The 19821-nt window shown below is 34.1% G+C and overlaps 1 protein-coding gene across 1 annotated transcript in view; it reads left to right on the forward strand.

Annotated features, from left to right (window-relative positions):
• LOC149085630 (adenylate cyclase type 1-like) overlaps positions 1-17262 on the forward strand; it is a 314970-nt gene extending 297708 nt beyond the window's left edge. The window contains exons 19-21 of the mRNA XM_089233786.1: positions 1868-1988; positions 3906-4030; positions 13182-17262. Of these exons, the coding sequence (XP_089089912.1) occupies positions 1868-1988; positions 3906-4030; positions 13182-15662 (2727 nt within the window). The 3' untranslated portion in view covers positions 15663-17262. The remainder of the gene's footprint in view (positions 1-1867; positions 1989-3905; positions 4031-13181) is intronic.
• The last annotated feature ends 2559 nt before the right edge of the window (positions 17263-19821 follow it).

The following is a 19821-nucleotide window of genomic DNA, read 5'->3' on the forward strand; positions in this document are numbered from 1 at the left end:
TCAAGAAGTGCAATCTGCAAATCTCGGACAGTAATAGGCGGCCTTGGTCGCGCAGTAATGCGTCGTCCGAGCATGTCCCAAACATGCTCTTGGATTCAGGTCAGGAGAGCGTGCTGGCCATTCCATAAGCTGTATTGTTTCAGCTTCAAGCATATTCTCCACCAGACAAGCTCTATGCGGTCGGGCATTATCATCCTGGAAAACAAAGGAATCTCCAATGGCTCCAGCGTAAAGGATGACATGAGGTCGCAGTATCTCGTCTGCATACCTTCGGGCCATCAAAGTGCCATTCCGAATGATATGCAGGTCTGTACGTCCGCCTATGCTGATTCCACCCAATACCATCCAACCAGCTCATCTGTATTGTGACCTTTCACGAACGAATGCGGGGTTATTTCGAGTGCCCCTGTCCCTCCATACCAAAACACGTCGGGTGTCACACTCCAGACTGAATCGGGACTTGTCTGTAAACAGCACTTGGCTCCAATCGTGTTGCTCCCAATCTCGATGTTCAGCAGCCCATCTTCTTCGGGCCGCACGGTGGCGTGGGGTCAGCGGAATGCAGACCATTGGCCTACGTGCATAGAGCCCTCCCTCATGAAGCTGATTACGTACTGTTTGGCTGGACACCCTTCGTCCTGTTGCCAAGAGCAACCGTCTTTGCAGCTGCGTAGCATTCTCTGTTCCGTTTCGACGGGCTGTTAACCGTATATACCGGTCATCAGTTGCTGTAGTGGCGCGTGGCCGACCTTGCCCTGGTCGACATCTAACATTTCCTGTTTCTTGGAATCGATTCCACAGCCTTGCAACAACACTTCTGGTGACTCCAACAGCGTCCGCGACACTACGTTGTGTTTGCCCGGATTCCAGTCTGCCTATAACACGCCATGCCATGTATTCCGGTAAATCACGTTGTTGAGACATCCTCAAGTCACCTATGCTGATTCCACCCCATACCATCCAACCAGCTCGTCTGTATTGTGACCTTTCACGAACGAATGCGGGGTTATTTCGAGTGCCCCTGTCCCTCCATACCAGAACACGTCGGGTGTCACACTCCAGACTGAATCGGGACTCGTCTGTAAACAGCACTTGGCTCCAATCATGTTGCTCCCTATCTCGATGTTCACCTTGTCTCAAAAAAAAAATACTGCGCAATCGAATTTCACAGTTACGGCAGTAAAACAGACGTTTCTGCAACATCCCGATTTCTGCCCTTATCTCCTTTTTCTGGTTTTTGACGTCATGAACTTTGATTTGCATATGAAGTTTTCTTCTTCCGTTTCCTGCTAGGCTTTAAATTATGGATGATTCATTTTATGTTACTTATCAGTATACATCTTTGCGCAATTTTGTTAAAACCATGTGCTCCCCTAATTGTTTTGAGCAGTGTAGATTAAGTTATCTGGTATGATTAAGAATGATAAAATAATTCTGAGTCAAAGAGCGATAGATTCTTTAAAAGCTGGACATATGGGCATACGCATTTGACTCCGTAAACAATGGTATGTGGATTTGTACTAAAAAAATGAGGTTTATCCTAGAGTCTCTGTCAGCACCCTGCAATAGTCATCTTTAGAGGTAGCACATGAGACTTTGCATCTGGGCGCCAAGTGAGTTAGAGCCACCTCTGTATATATCAGTCATTTTTTAATATTTTTCACTGGACCACCATGTTCTCCCTCTTGCTACAGTCTTGTTCATCAATTAAATAAAAATATCACCAAGAAAACCAATTTCTGTTAATAAAGAGTTCTGGATAAATGAGGGTAGGATAATTCAGGTTCTACTTAATGTACTTGAAGTGTTTCGATTAATTAAGCTTGCTTTCAAGGAAATATTTGCTTCAACTATTTTTCATTCTTAGGATGATAATGTGGCAGCTGCAGTGGAATACATGAGTATACTAGCTGAAATGGTTTTTGCATTCAAAGATAAGCTAGCAGATATAAATGAGAACTCTTACAATAATTTTATGCTGAGAGTTGGTAAGTACAAAAACAAAATTTTAACAGAACATATTTAATTTTTCATTGTGAAAAAATGTATTTGTTAGAACAAATCTGTGATATAAGCCTACATTAAAACATGTAGGCTATTTCTTGCTATATAGATGTGTTCCTATAATATGATTTCAAGATACTCATGCATATCTGTCAATAATTTTTCAGATATTGACTATTTCCCTAGCTCATGTCCTTTTAAGTCATATATTTTTTCTATGTTCTTTTGTTGTGGATTTATTAAATTTGATGTGTGTAATTTAATTTTTGACTGAGAATATACATAACTAAAAATACAAATGTTTGCTTTCTAGAATGAAATATGACTTTATTTTGTGAAGCCACAGTTGTTTTATATGCTCAGATAAGCTAATTCTAGACTAAAACCTAGAGTTTTGAGAAAATTCTGAATAAAATTGCATCTGTCCCCCAACTGGAATGTGAACTCTGATGATGATTAACTCTTAAAACGAATAAGCCTATTTGAGTGCTAATCAACTTTTTTCCAGGCTTCAGATGTATTATATACTCTTGACTGTTGTATATTATTTTATACAATAAAAACTACTGCTTTTGAATATAATGGATTTTCAGGAAAATTTACTGTATTGGAACATTAACCTCTTTACCACAACGAGCATAAATGTCCAAACACCAGTGGAATAAATTCAAATAAGTTCTCTGTGTTTTCCTTCTTTTGTCTTCACTATCGTGAAGCTTTATAACAACCCTATTATCTATGAAAGTTGCTTTTTCTTTTCCCTCCTTTCTTTTTATAATTTATCTTTCTACTATATGCATGTAAGAGTGAAACATAACACGTAGGGTTAGGATGAAAAGAGGACTTAAAAAAATCTTTATCTACATTATCTATTATACTTTTCCTTTTATATTTTTCCCCCTTCTTCCTTTTTCTAACTTGCGGTTAGGTTAGAACAAGGTTGCAATATTTATTGTCGATTTGTTAAACATAAGTAATAAAAATTTCTTGCCGAAACTTTGTACATGAAGTAGTTAATCACAGAGATACTATTTTCTGCAGGATTTAATTCCCTTGTTTAATTCCTATTTTCTGTTTTGATAAAGGTTCAATGAGTCATATATAAATCTACTATTATCAATTGATAATAATAAATATATACCTGATCTCTCCATTGGAATAATCATATCGATTATGTCTACCAGAGGAATGTCTCAACAAACTTTTTTTCCTTCGCCACAATCTCAAACATTCTACTTGTGATGTCTGACTTCTCTGCTACCAAACGTATATTTCTCCCATTCTTTCTTATGCAGCTGAGGTCTGGGACCCCCCACACCTCTAGTAACTTAGACAAACTTGAATATATCCAAAATAAAATCTATCCACCCGCTTTATTCACGACTGCTGGTCATTTTTTAGTTCAGTTTCTGATCCTAAACTCGAACTTAATCTCCACCCACTCACTACTCACCGACTTATCTCCCGCTTAGCCATGCTTTACAAAATTATTCATGGTCATTTAAATTTTGATTAAGCCTTGCTATGTTTCCAATAGACTTGACCACCCCAAAAATTTAAAACCTATTTTTGCCTCTACAGATTGTTTTAAATTCAGTTTCTTTCCCAATACCATAGTTGAATGGAACAAGCTCCCCTCTACTATTGTTAACTCCCCCACGATCTCCGATTTCTTGTAAAATGTTTCAAAGCATATGTATAATCTACAGCGTCCTCTTGTATAGGCCTTGGGCCAACATTATTGCATAAATAAATAAATAAAATAATAAATAAATTGAAAGATTTCTATTATTATTTCTTAATAGTTATGTAGTTATGGAAACATTCAAAAAAAATTATTTTATGGATGAAGTAAAATTATATATTGTATTATGCAATGCTGATTAGACAAGTTCTTACAGGAATAAACATTGGACCAGTTGTAGCAGGTGTAATTGGAGCTAGCAAGCCACAATATGATATCTGGGGAAATACAGTCAATGTGGCTAGTCGCATGGACAGCACAGGACTTCCTAATCATACTCAAGTAAGCCTTCAATTATACTTTTTCTAGCTAAAAATTTTTTATAAATTCTCAAATTGTTACAATATTTCATTAACTGTGTATCCATTTTAACACAGGACCATCTTAAGAGCATCATGGGCCCCCAGGCCAAATGATTTTGATGGGACTCTACCATGCAAATTATAGAAAATTTCAACGGGATATCATTTTTGTGCGGCCCTATCCTGAGGCCCCAGGCCATGCCCTGGTAGGCCCATGTGTTAAGACGACACTGTTTTAACAACCTTTTTTAGTGTAATTTATACAATAAAATTTTACAAACAGCATAGCATAAATTTTTTTCTTCAGTATTGATTTTCAAGCAAGATAACCAAGTATTTATATAATGTTTCATACTCGCAATTTGATGGGCAATTCGTAGGCTGATTTAATAAAAACTCATGTTCTGAATGAAAAATAATTTTACGAATAAAAATATATAGCGTGTGAAAGAGAAATGTAAACTTTGATAGGTTCTCGAATTATATTTTAATGTCTAGGGTGTGTGTCCATATAACCCATATTTCATGTGACTATCCCCAGGGCCGGATTAAAACTTCTGAAGGCCCTAAGCACTTGAATGGTTTTGGTGCCCCCTCCATCAATAAAAGTATATATTACTTGATATCAAATCTATAAAGGAAAAAAAACAACATTAACTGAAATTTTATATTTCAGAAGTAGCTAATCTAAAGTAGAATTATGATTTGAATATTTTTAATCACAGACAGGAAAAAAGGGGATGAAAGACTTTCAACATGAACTGTGAATCTTAGCATGACCAATATTATATTATTTTTTGTGACCCACAATCATTGGGTACCTGCTCTCTTTCAGATGCATTTTCGAGTTGCAATCTGTTAGCATTTCTTTTACTTCTATGGTAAATCGAACTAAAGTGTCTTCATACCTATATTCTAGAAGTTCTAGATCCAACCACAAAAGGGTGGCTCTATGCTGTGCAGCCTATGTAGAAGGAAAACATTTTTTTTGAAATGTTTTTATGCAAAATTTCAAACTATGAGAGTACTGGACTAAATGATTTGCAGAGAAACCTGTGAAAATTTTTTTATACATGATCCTCGTGCACTCCCAAGAGATCCGTAAGATCTGTCCTGGAAATTTGTAAGTGTTAGTAGACATAGAAGAACTGGGATTCAAACCCAGACTTGCAGAATCAGAGGCTATCTCCCCTAACCACTGGACTGCCAGGTGACAGTTTTTGGCACATTTCATCTGTCTGGGAACACAGCAGCAACTTTTCAGGGTCATTTTGCTGGTGCGACTTATACGCCAGACAGGCACCAAAACTGTCTTGCATGGGTAATAATAATAAACTACCCTATGTCTGCTAATGACTCAAAGATTTGCACATTTTTAAGTTCCTGTCCTTATTCTGTAGAACTTGGCTTACTCTGAAATTTACCATTTTTGTATTGATTTAGTATTTATCATATTGGTTTGGAATGATAATGATTTATTTTATAAATGCATGGGGTCTCACCAGGGCCGCAACTAGATGCTTGGTCAGCCGGGGCAAGCATGCATTTTGGCACCCCCTCATAATGTTGGAGAGATTAAAGAGTGAAATTTGTGCCCCCCTCTAGTACAGTGCCCAGGGCACCAAATCCGCCTGTACCCTCTAGTTGCGGCCCTGCATCTCAGCCGGACAGAACCCGAGGATCTCGTGACTAGTAGATCTGTTTCCAATTTGCGAGAGTTAGTATGCAAATTGAAAGGCAAGAATTTTCATCTGGTAAAGAGGGACCCTCAGAAAAATTAGTTTGTTAAAAGGTACCCATGATGCTGTTAAGATAGTTCAAGCTAACTTTATAGAAATTGCACGAAATCTCATTCCAAAAACTCAGAATTAACATGATCTCTAGTTTGCAATATTATCAGTTGTTCTGTATTAGTGCCATCCTTTTGATGAATGTCTTAAACTATACAATCAATCGAAAATTTTAGGGTTTTCTGCTGGAAGCTGGAAAAAAATTTGTACATAAAAAAAACATTTTGGTAACTTTTTGTGGTGCCCTTTTTCTCTTGATGCTCTAAGCACATACTTTCTTGCTTAATGGTTAATCCGGCCCTGACTATCCCGTATTTGTGCATTTTCCATCATGTGCATGTCCATCTCAATTTTTAAAAACTAAAAATAAAAATGACCCAATTTTGTAAAGAAGCTAACTTAAATTCATAATCTTCATTGAAATTGTGAATATAAATAATTTGCAATAATTATTACTCAAATATAAATACGAAATGTTCAAATAAAATACATTCTAATTCAATGCAAAATGTAACATAATGTAATTTAGGTTATTTTAATTTCCTGCTAATGTTTCTCATTCCATTTTTTAAGTGTTAGTATCTAGTTACCTGCAATAGTGTTAGTATGCCACGACCTTGACTAGTGTTGTAGACCTTGCAATGGAAGTTTTCCTGATTTAGGGGGATAGTAGCTGATAGTTTCAAGTGTAAGGGGTGTTTGGATAGAGCAAGGTTGGAACTCAAGGTCGAAGCGTTACGGAAGAGAGGAGTTTTAAAGGACCCGGTTATAACAGAGCCATCTCTCATCGAGCCACCTGTCGATGAAGAAGCAATCTTCACAGTTTAGAGGGTGAATGGGTAGATGTGGGTGAGGGGGATAGTGAATGGGGTTTAATCATCATCGATTCTATGGTTAGAGAACTGGGGAACCGAATGTGTAAAGATTTTTGTGGTTTCGAGCACTGTTGTCTTCCTGGGGGGAGATTAGCTAAGTTTGAGACATTTTTCATTGCCGAAAGCTGCCTTTGTGGGTAATCCTGCGGATGGGACCGAATCAAGTAGGAGCGAATATTAGTGAGTCTCTGTGAGAGTACCAGGACTTACTATTATCCGCTCAGGAGGGGGTTCAGATGTGGCAGTGATTCCAGTTCTGCCAAGGGGTAGTAGGGGTATAGGAGTAGGATCCACCAATTCAATTTAGGCTTAAAGGACATTTGCTCCTCACTGGGGTCACGTTCTTGGAGCTTTCCACATTTACCAACAGGTGGCTTCATTGGGATGGGATTCATCTGAATAGGAGTGGGGTCTGGGAGGTTTATGATAGGCTCAGGTCAGGTTTTTTACTCCCAGGCCACATAGATGGGAATGCAGATTATTTATTGTTAATAATAACAGATTTACCCACTTCTGACTAAGATGGCTTCTCGATTGACACAAAATCACAGGGCAAATTAAAATGTGTGCTAATAAATGCCAGGAGGTCGGGTAATAAGAAAGATTTTTTAGAAACTACGATAGCTATGGAGGGCCTGGATCTTATAGCCATTACAGAAGCTTGGGCAAACGATGGGGATGAATCTTTCTTACAAATTTCAGGATACAATAATTTTTTAAGAAATAGATTGGATAGAAGAGGGGGGTGGAGTCTTGATATATGTGAAATCATGTTTGAAGGCTAGAGAGTGTAACATGCAGAGAAGTGATATTGAAACTATATGAGTTGAGCTTGAAAACAAAAGTCATCATAAACTTACTGTAGGGATTTGTTACAATCCACTGAATAGGGATCCAAACTATATCACCAAATTTCATGATAAAATTTCCTACATGTGCAAGCATAAGAGGGTTGTCATATAAGGGGATTTCAATTACCTGGATTTCTATTGGGAGAACTTTTGAGCTAGAGATCAATATGAAAGAGACTTTCTTAAGTTGGTGCTCGATACTTTTTGTACCAGCATGTATCCGAAGCCACGAGGGGTACTGCTGTTTTGGATTTAGTTCTCACTAGTTCTGAGGATCTTGTTCAACATGTTTCAGTGATCATCGTATCGTTAATTTTTTCTGTAACTTTTCTTGGTTCCTTGTTTTCAGACAACTAACTTTGATGTTTTGAGAGAACACTTAGCGGAAGTTTTCAAAGACCGGTTGGAATCAGTTGGGGTGATAAGTCAGCGGGAAGAATTTAGTACAAAGCTGTCCTCTTTTGGGCATGACGTCATACTCTTTGTTTGAAAAAAGCTTGTTTGTACATCGCGCATATGGTTCACGGATAGCGTGCGTATCCTTTATCTTGAAAAGAAAAGAGCGTTCAGAGAGTATAAAAGTGGACGAGGTGACCTGTCATTGTTTACTGATAAAAGAAGAGCATTGAAGAAAGCGATAAGGGATAGTAAAAAAGAAGTTGAATCTAGATTGGCAGATAACATTGGCACTGACCCAAAATCATTTTTTAGGTATGTGAATAATGGACCCCTTACTGCAGACATGTCCCCTTGGCCTTCTCTCGATTGGGGGGTGTAGGGTATAAAGCAATGTAGGCATGTGTAGTGTTTTCAATGACTTTTTTTGCATCAGTTTTTAATATAGAAAACGATATTCAATGTACGGTTATTGCATAGGGTAATAAAATCCTCAACGATATTCAAGTGGAATATGTGGAGGTCCTAAATCTTTTAAAAAAATGCTTGTGCAAGCACAAAGCACCAAGACCAGATGATGTCAATCCTAGGGTCCTCAGGGAATGTGCTAATAAATTTTTGGGGCTAGTCGCACATATTTACAGGAGTATTGTTGCTGAGGATATAGTCCCAAAGGAATGCAAATCTTGGTAATGTGGTTCCAATATTTAAAAAGGGTAGTAGAGAAGCGTTGTCCAATTATCGTCCAGTGAATTTGACAAGCTCCCTCTTGAAAATTTTGGAAATTATTATAGAAAGGTAATTGGTGAAGTGGATAGACGAGAATAATGTATTGCCGGATAATAAGCATGGGTTCAGAAAGGGGAAGTGATGTATTACTGACCTCCTTCACTTCTATAATCATGCCACTAATGCTTTGGGTAAGGGCAAAATGTAGATGGTGTTTACATTGATTTCCAGAAAGCACATTCGATCTGGTTCCATGGCAAATTCTTGAAGTGTTTTTACACGAGACTGGGATTGGGGGCAACTTCCTGAATTGAATAAACTCGTAGTTGCAAGATGGGTCACAACGGGGTATGATGAATGGGAAATTCTCTGATTGGACAGGCATCACAAATGGAGTTCCTCGATGAAGTGTCCTTGGCCACATACTTTTTCACTTTTTATTGATAAATTCGATCAGGGTATCGATGGGTTTGTTAGCAAATTCACAGATGATGTGAAGCTAATGGAGGTAGTCTGGAATCAAAGCAATAAGGTCACACATTTGGCCATTTCCACTGACAAGTGGCTCAGGTTTTCTAAAAATTGTTCAGTGGTGGTTAGAAAACGAATAGAATGCTTGGTTTTATTTTCGAAAAGATATCTTTGTTTTCTCCTAAAGTCATTCTGCTGTTTTTCTGAGGCTTAGTTCATCCTGGACTGGAGTATGCTGTAAGGTTTTGGAGACCATACCTACAGAGGGACATAGACTTGGTTGAAGGGCTGCAGAAAAGAGCTACGCATGTTCTCATTGGCACAAGGGGCTTGAGTTATAAAGAGAGACTTATTTTTTTTACTATGTTCACATTGGATGAATGCAGGTGTCGGGGAGACATGATTGAAGTGTTCAAAATTTGTAATGGGATGGACCACGGATTATTGTTACACCATCAATCGACTGCTTTTACAAGGGGACACCAGTATCACTTGGTAAGGGAGCTATGGTGTCACAGTGAGTTTTTGTCTAATAGGATTGTTAATAAATGGAATAGCTTACCCCCGGAGGTACGATAAGCATGTTGAGGTAAATCGAAAAGTTATCCATACTTAGAATAAAAAAACCATAAGTATTCTTTATGGGCATTGTATAGTATTTTATCATGTTTATATACTGTTTCTAGTTTTTGTAATTTCTTTTATATTAATTAGGGTTGCTGTAATTTTGAAGTATATGACATCCATATTTGTTATGGGCAACTTTTTGTCAGGCACCTCATTGGGCATATTGCCTGTTGTGGTGTTGTATTTGTATAAAATATTTCAGTGCTTTTGCTCTAGAATTATTTGAAATTAAATAGAATTTGATCCCTTCACACATTTTCGTTTCATTGGAGTTATTTCTAATGATGGCTACCATGTTTTGACAATTTTAGGAGTAATTGGTGATTGCTTTGGTGTTGATTGGCAATCGTTCATATTTTCCCACATTTACGATCCTGCTAGGTGCCTCTGTATTTCTCTTGATAAAATATGGCCACACTATTCATACCTCAAGAATACCATATTTTATTCTTATTCCCAAGTAGCACAAAGATATAGATCTATATCGTAAAATTTCAGTTTCCAATATAGATCTATATCGGGCCACGATATCGTTCTGGCTAAAAAAGGCATAGTCGGAGATAAATAGATCTATATCGTGAATGTGATATATTCAAATACTTCACATTTTGGACGATAGATGGCGCCCTTTCGGAAGAAAAAAAAAGTGTAATTATTTGGAGGTGGGTGGACTTGAACCCTTGTACCCTGAACTCTTCCCATCTCTAACTCTGTATCTTACCAACCCACCACTACAGCACTGGTTACAGTTTCGTATTATAACATTAAATTACAAGTGATATTTTTTTTACTTATATTTTCAATCAAATTTATTCATTTTCATGTCTGCACAAAAATTACAAAATAGAAATTGTGAGACATATTTATCATTTTGAGGCAGATAATAGAAAAATTATATTATAATTGAGGAAATTATATATAATACAAGAAATAAATTAATGTATTGTGTAGTATATCATTTATTTAAAATTATTAATTTATATGCTAATAAAACAAAAAATACAGAATAAAAAATATGCATCACAAAAGAGTTAAAATTCTCAAAGTATGGTAAAAATGAAAACATCAAAGGAAAAAAATAAATAATTTTAAGAAAAACACACATACAACAAAAACAAAAGCAATTTTTTTTAATTAAAAAATATGTGCAATTATAAAGTGGCAATTAAAGTTAGAGTGGATAAGTTCTCGCTCCTTCTAAAATACCAACATCTACGATGTAAAACATACACAGTAAGGATTCAATCATAACTGACAAAATGATTTTGATATATCAACATAATTAATCCTATTAAAATCAAAATTTCATATGAAAAATTCAAACGTTTTTAATTTCAATTCAAACAAAAAATTGTGCACTCGACTTTAAATTTTCTCCAAATTTTTATTTCAAGGCAATATTTTTATTTAAAGGCACACAATATGGTGATATATCAGCATATTGTGTATCTGATATATATCTTTGTCAGGTTCACGATATAGATGTATGTCATGCTCAGGATATAGAGCTATGTCGTCTTTGATAGATCTATATCAGGTCTATATCGAGAATCTGATATAGATCTTTGTCAGGTGCACGATATAGATCTATGTTTTTCAAACTATATTAAAATAATTTATTGTCCCAAGTTGTTGTCCTTCAAAGTAGAGATTATTCACATGGAATCAAATACATATTCGGCAGAAAAATTAAAGACTTGATCAATTAACATAATAAATAATTTGCACCATATAAGACGAGATCGTTCTATATCATAGTTATGACATCTGATATTCCTCTGACATTTCGATATATAACGATATGGTCCAGATATTGTACTATATCGTTGTGCTACTGGGGTTCTTATTGTCATCAAAGTCTCTTCATGTATGCTCATACACATAAACATATTTGAAAACAATTTTGTTCAAATTTCTTTGTTCTCTAATAGCATAAGAATACTAATACTATAGGATACTATCCCAGTAGCATAATCACATAGTACAATAACTGCATCATATACTAGGATATGAGATGATCTCATCCTATATGGTGCAAATTATTTATGATATTAAGTCTTTATTTTTTTTACTTGAATATGTGTTGGATTTCATGTGAATAATCTTTGCTTAAAAGGACAACAACTTGGAAAAATAAATTATTTTAATATAGTTTGAAATACATAGATTTATATCATGAATCTGACAAAAAAAGATCTATATCAGATTCACAATATAGACCTGATATAGATCTATCTTAGAAGACAAATCTATATTCTGAACGTGACATAAATCTATATCCTCTGAATCTGATATAGATCTATATCGTGAACCTGACAAAGACATACATCAGATACGCAATATGTTGATATATCAAAAACATTTCATCAATTATAATTGAATCCATATATTACTGCGTATGTTTTGTATCATAGATGTTAGTATTTTAGGAAGAGCAAGAACATATCCACCATATGGTGGTGAAAGCTTTAATTGTCACTTTATAATTATACAAAATTTTTGATTTAGAAAAACTTACTCTTGTTTGCGTTGTGTTGTACATACGTGTGTGTGTGTTTTTCTTAAAATTATTTATTACAATTTTTTGTTGTTTTGTTCATTTTTTACCCCATACATTGAGAATTTTTTGACTTTTTTGTGTTCTGTGTGTTTTTTATTTTTTTATTTTTGAGTAGTATAAATTAATCATTTTAAATAAATAATTAATACATTACACAATACATTGATTTTAATACATTAATTTGCCTTTCTTTCTGTTGTGTTTTTTGTTTAAAATATTTAATTAATTACTAAATTAATTTCCTTAATTATAATATAGTTTTTTCAATCATCTGCCTCTAGATCATAAATGTGTCTCACATTTTTCTTTTGTAATTTTTGTGTATACATGAAAATGGATAAATTTGATCTGAAATACAGGTTAAAACTATTACTTGTAAATTGATATTAATAGCAAAATGCAACCAGTGATCTCATGGTGGGTTGGTAAGTTGTGAAGTTAGAGGTGGAAAGTGTTATGGGCCTGAGTTTGAACCCACCCACAAGAAAGCTAAAACTTATTTTTTTAATTTTTTTCTGAAAGGGCACCATCTATCGTTCAAAAGCTGAAGTATTTCCATGTGTCACTTTCATGATATAGATCTATTTATCTCTGACTATGCCTTTTTTAACCAGAATGATATTGTGGCCCAATATAGATCGATATTGGAAACTGAAATTTTACGATATAGATCAATATCTTTGTGCTGCTGGGGATAGGTCTTATACTAATAGCATAAGACATAATCTAAAATATTTGAATTAAAGATAAAGGATAAAATTTGTACTCTTCTCTTATGACCTATTTTTCCATAACAGTAAACTCTTTTTTTTTTCTTTGTACTCTCTCGCAGACAACTGATGAAGTTTATCAACTTTTGAAGGATCAATATGTTTTTCAATGTCGTGGAATTGTGAAAGTAAAAGGAAAAGGTGATATGACCACATATTTTCTGCTGGATCGTAAGAAAGATTGTGGACCTATTTCTGAGGGAAATATACCAGGATCCAGTAGTCAAGGTTCTCATCCATCTATTCCTGGTGGTGTTGCAACACCACTGAGCATGGTGAGCCAATCTCTGAAATCCCAAGGAGAACATGTTTCTGAATCTGCAGTGGAACGAAGTGGATGCAAAATAAAGAAACCCTTGACATACCATCAACAGCCAGTCAATGAAATAATGTCTACCAGCAGTCCAAGACTTCCCTCAATGCATCTACCACCATGGCAGCCAAAATCAGAACAACAGACAACTGAGAAAGCAGAAGAATCTGGCTTATACAACCAACCAAAACCTATTATTGGTAATACAAAGTCATACTCACAATCACGTCCTCGTTATAACGTACCTTCTTCAAATAATTCCTCTCATCTTTCTCCAGAGAGTGAAAGTTCAGCCAAACCATCTAATTCAATGCCAGAACTCAAAGATGAGCTACATGAGAAACTTAAAAAGTTGAATACTGGTGTTAGCCCATACACTAGCAATGTCTATCGACCATCAAAAGTAGGTACACATCCAAGGTCCCATGGTAGTGGGAAATCACCCTCTGCTCTAACACATCCTAGAGATATGTTCCAGTTCCCTCCCCCACCACCTAGTCCACCTAATGATGATGAGGAATCTATTGTGCAATCAAGCACAGCTATAGCCAGTGATGAAGGCTGCAGCAGTCATGACAGCCTTCTAGGCCAAGAGCATAATAATTCTCTGGAGACATCTTCCTTGAACCAGTCATCAGCTTCTTCTTGTGATAGTTTTGTGAGAACTGATTTGTCAAGGACTGATGCAGACTCACCATTGCCGGCTTATTATGACTATTCATCAGGAATCCATTGGGTTTATCCAAACAATGAAAACAACTCTACTAAAAATTACTCTGGACCAGTAGAAATAAGTAAACAAAAATCATTGCGCCACTCTGCTGTTGAAAGTTTAACAGATGATGGCAAACGAAACTTACCAGAAGTTGGGATGTCTCCATCTCATCCATTACAAAAACCTATTTCTCCTTTGAAAAACCAAAATAATAAGCTGCATAAATCATTAAGTGAAGGAGGCAATGGAGTCAAAATTTCGCCACAAAAGAAACAAGATTCTAACCAAATGGTTCATGAAAAGCGGCGGTATTCTGACACAAATGGATCAACTGATGATAATTTGAAGAAGTATCGAAACTCTTCTCAGCACAGTAAGTATCACGAGCGTAAAAAGGATATAGATGACTTTGCATCAGATAGTAGTGATGTAAGCAGCAATGCAAAACCAATATATTCTCGTCCCCATACATCTCATTCTGGTACTAGCTCACACCATTCAGATCGCTCTCCAACTAAACCCAAGTGTTCAGAAAGTGGAATAAAATCTATTTCTTCTCCATCAGCTAGTCAAAAACAATTTGGTTGTACAGATTTGGGTTTTTCCCAAGGCATTCCATTGAAGGACATGAAATGTGCTGATGCAGATTCTGCAGCAGTTTTTGAAACTAGTGTCACAGTAGAAGGAAATGGAACCAGTGATCTATCTGTAGAGGATAAGAAGCACAGTCATAAAGATGATCCACACACATGCAAACCTAAAAGCAATGTGATTGGACTTCATTTTGACCCTCTTCAAAAGAAAATGACACTAAGCTTGATCAATACAGATGATACAACGGCTAAGAGTGGAAAAGGTAATCAGTTGCGTTCACCTAGCAAAAAATGTATTGTTTCAAAATCTCTTCCTTATTCTTTCCAATCAATGCAGCAATCCACTGGGCAGAGTAATGGTGAAAGAGGAAAAGCATCAGAAGCAGGAGTGAAAATGTCTTGCAAAAGTAAAATTATCCCACCATCAAGATCTACCATGACTGGCCTTACTGATAGTGATGAAAGTGAAGATGAAGAGAAATCTGCAGAAATGCCTCTTATCGATGAGCAAGGGTACTGCACAGATGATCCAGCTTTAGAGAATGCATCATTGCTAAATGAACAAGGACTCACGGATGCAGAAGGAGCACTGAGTGATTTGAATTCTATCATAAATGATCCTGGTCATGATGGTGATATGGATGATACCAGTGTTTCTTCTAGAGCAAGCAGTAGGATGTTTGACAGTGATCAGCTTCTTAGTGTGGACTCTTTGAATATGATGTATGACTCAGAATATGACAACTACAAGCCTGGAGTAGTGAGTGATGATGACATGTTTCATCAAGAACCACCTAGTGATGTTGATCTAGATTACTTGGATGACTCCAATATAGAAAACATCAGAGTTTTATCGAATAACATTACCAGAAATTTTGGTTTGCCACAAAAATGTGAGAATGATGACAGTGATTTGGGATGAACAGTTTGGAGAATTTTAATTTGTCTCGTGTCTTTCATGTACTGAATATACTGTCCTTTATGAACAAGCAAAGTTTGCTGATTATTCACATTAAAAGATTATTATTTAAGAAAACTTTAATAAATTTTAATAAGAAAAATTAAATATTTGTTGGCAAACATACACACATATATTGCTTATAATAATTTGGTTAGATTTTCATAACGTGTTAGATGTAAATTTGATTACAAAGGGTGCAGTAGTTACTATCATGGGTTTTACAAAAAAAAAAGAGAAAAATACTGCTTATGCGACAGAATTATGTTTGCTGAATTGTAAAATATTTCATTTGCAAAGAAAAAAGTGTAGTTTATGAAAAAGTGCCAGATTGACAAAGATATTCAAAGTTATCTTAATTGTATAATATTTATGTTGCCTAATCAAAGTGCCTCCAATTGTAAATTTATTGAAGTATTGGACACATAGTTTGTTCTTTGCTGTTTGCAAGGTAGTGGGAATGAGAAGCTTATTAATGCAATTATGCATTAAAACAGGCGTGTGATGTTAAGGTATATGACATTAATTGAGCACAATTTTTTATTAGTTGTTTTTTTACAGTTGCTTAAGAAAAATTCATCACAAAATTTTTGAATTTTTTGATTGATTACTTTAAAATATAGCAAGGAAATATGAAATAGAATAAATTAATATGATTTACATGATTCTATTGCCGATTCATTGATATTTTTTGTAAAACTATAGAGTATATATATAGACTATAACTAAGATAGTAAACTAAAGTTTACCATAATAATTGGTTTATTTTGCACAAATATTTTTATTAAAATTGAATTGGATTGAAAAGATTTCAGAAAAATTAGAAGATGTTATAAAAGCTGTCTCAAAATATAACTATTGAGGAAGAAAAAAAATCAAAATCAAAACATTGTGCCATGATAAAAAAAAAATTTCAGTCATTTTGATAAAAGTTGAAAAAGTCATAAAACTTATATGCGAGAAAATATCCTACAAGTGGTAATGAACTTTTTAAAAAAATCTAATTAGTCAAAGGTAAGTGGATGCTGAATGTTATTTACTGCTAGTTAATAACATTCATCTAATAACTATCATCTAATGTTAGTTCACTGGATCAAGAAAAAGAACTAATCAAAATCAATGTAGAACTAATCATGTAATATATTAATTCAGCAGTTTAATTTGCAAGAATTGTATAAACTTCAATATCAATAAACCATCAGATTTTAGAAGTATGAAACTTTGAAAAGAATAATTAATAATTTCAAAAACCTTTCAAAGCACTGATAAAAATATTAATTTCTCAATTTGAATACACAAAATTATTTTTATTTTTTTCACATGTTTTATTGAAAACTGAAATCAAGTACTTTACTAGTCTCTTAAGAAATTCAATTATGAAATAAATAGCTCCATTGATTTTAAAAAATTTGAAATGGATTGTAAAAGCTCTATTTTCAATGAGGCAACCATTTACACAATGTAAGTAATTATTCAAAGCTATTTGCCAAAAAATGTTTCAATGAGGACTTTATCATTATGATTTAACTTATTCAATCCAGAGGGATTCAGGTGTGATAATATTAAAAAAAAAAAAAAAAAAACCAACGAGTATTAAAATGTAGATACAAAGCATTGCAATTCATTGTCAAACTTTGTTATGAGAAGAAAACTATGCATCTAAGCAACTGTTTTATTTTTTATTTGAGAGAATTTCATTTCGTTTGATCTGTAAGTATTTTGATCTGTTTTTAAAATTATCTGTTAGCAGTTATTTAAAAATATAGTCTGTACAAGTGATTCTCTCTCTCTTCCTGATTGAAAACCATAGAAAAACTATGAATCATTGAAATGACATTAAAACACAGAAATGTTTGTCAAAAAAGCCCTAGTTTTTTTCTATTTATAAATAAAAGTTAAAATAAAAAACTGTCTATATCACATTCATTTCATTGAATCTCTGATTTTTCTTGTTTCTATTTTTAACTCTATTAATGCATCAATTTTACAAAAAAGTACTTATGACATCTTCAGTGCTATGAACAATCAGTTTCAACATTTATAAGCTTGGGTACTTCTCTGAGTGCCTTTGTGCCAATGTATGAACTATATTAAATAATAATAATAAATGAATAAACACATTATGAGGGTTAAAGTGTTTCCTTCTGAGCAGTGAGAAAGTTTGTCACAGTTTTTTTATGTGTATATAACTATGAGCATATTCTTAAATATTGAAAATAAATGTAAAAAACTACTTAAAAGCATTTCCTGTTTGATTTTGTCTGAATAACTATGCGTTATCTGAATTATAATTATTTATCACCAATGGTTGTAAATTTCAAATCTGAACAATGTATTTGGTGTGTCCCATGTATAATGCTTACTGTGGATATTGAGTGTGGTTGTTCTCAATGATTGTATAATGTGTCACATGATGAAATATAATATATTTGTCTTTTTTTTCTTTTTGTATAAACATAATCATCTGTCTTGTGGTATTTAAACAATGATTCATTAAAAACATTTTTTTATGTGCTCATGTCTTCATATATATATATATATATATATATGTGTGTGTATATTTTTTCATCCAAGTTGATTTAAAATATATTCTTTTCATCCATTGTTTATTAGACTGTGATTTTAGTAGATTTAGACATACATTAAAGTTATATCAGTATTTAATATTTTAAGCAAGATTCGAGAAGAGTATTTTCAGTAAGGGAAAATGTTATTGAGCTTTAAGCAAGTTTGCTTCACAATTTCAGTGATCTTAATGTATTGCACAGAATTTATTCATGTTCATGTTATCTGGCAGTTTTGTCTTGTTAAAGCATTTGTCCACATCGCATGCCGTTGACCTTAGATAGACCTCAAAGTATTTTGTTGATGTGATACATATATTTAACATTGACATAAAGTTATATATATTTCGCTACATCATTATTCTTTAACTTCTATGTACAGAATTAATATCTAGAACTATAATTACCAGAGCTATATATGTTTCGTATGTAAAGTGAAATATAGTAAATACATTATATGGAGTTTGGTGTTTCCAGTAATTGTTGGTTCTTCAAGTCTTCAGCCACCGTTAAACTACCAATTGAAATGAATTATTTATCATTTTCAACAAGTGTTATTTCCCCTTTCACAAAATTTTTGAATTATGTGTGATATTGGTGTTTTTGAAACATCTTAAAAACTTATGAAATTGTGTCATACAATTAATCTGGTTCTCAAACTTGCATACAGACAAGTATTTCTCACATTTCTTTTTCTTTATCCAAGAATAAAGCAAATGAGCTGCACATCATGCTGATGTTTCATATTGTGTTGATGTCATAGTTATAAATGTCGTATCCATGGCATTATTAAAACTATTATGTTGCAATGACGTGATGTTGCTGTTTGGTATTTGGTGATACATAATAAGTATGTTAAATATAAATAACACAACATATATATTAATACACCTAAAAATTTATCAAATCTTGAGATAATTCAGTAGACAAAACAACGTGTGTGTCATTATCACAATTTTTTCACTATGGAAAAAAATTATTACAATAAGTAATATTAATCATATTCACATTTATATTAATTTTATTCAAAATATTCAGTTTTGTGTGTTCTTGTCCCCTTCCTGTATTTAATTTTATTCCAATCAGATGCAGTATATAATATACTATTTTAAATAAGAAATTTTTTGAATGATAGAATTTAAATGGGAGCAGTTGCAATGATATTTCAAGAAATTTCATATCAATAAGTGAAGTTTTGTAACTTGACAATTTTACCAGCTGTTTATATACAGGGTGATTATAATTAAAGTCCGTTTTTGAAAAGGTTGTAAAAAAAGAACCATTGGTCAGAATGACCCGAAATTTCACCTGAGTATACATGAAGCCAGGGCCGTCTTAAGAGCATCATGGGCCCCCAGGCCAAATAATTTTTCTGAGGCCCTACCATGCAAATTTTCGAAAATCTCAACCAGATCCTATTTTTGTGAGTCTGGTGGGCCTCAAGAGAAGGTGGGCCCATGCCTTAAGACAACACTGCATGAAGCAATGGGATTTTGTCTGGCAAAAGAAAAAAAATAGTTCAAAAATTGACAGATAGATGGCAATGTACTCGCCATAAG

This window comes from Pholcus phalangioides, unplaced genomic scaffold (assembly GCF_987345545.1).
Source record: "Pholcus phalangioides strain wild (caught in Gottingen) unplaced genomic scaffold, Ppha-v1.0 ptg000007l_1, whole genome shotgun sequence".
Lineage (NCBI taxonomy): Eukaryota > Metazoa > Arthropoda > Arachnida > Araneae > Pholcidae > Pholcus > Pholcus phalangioides.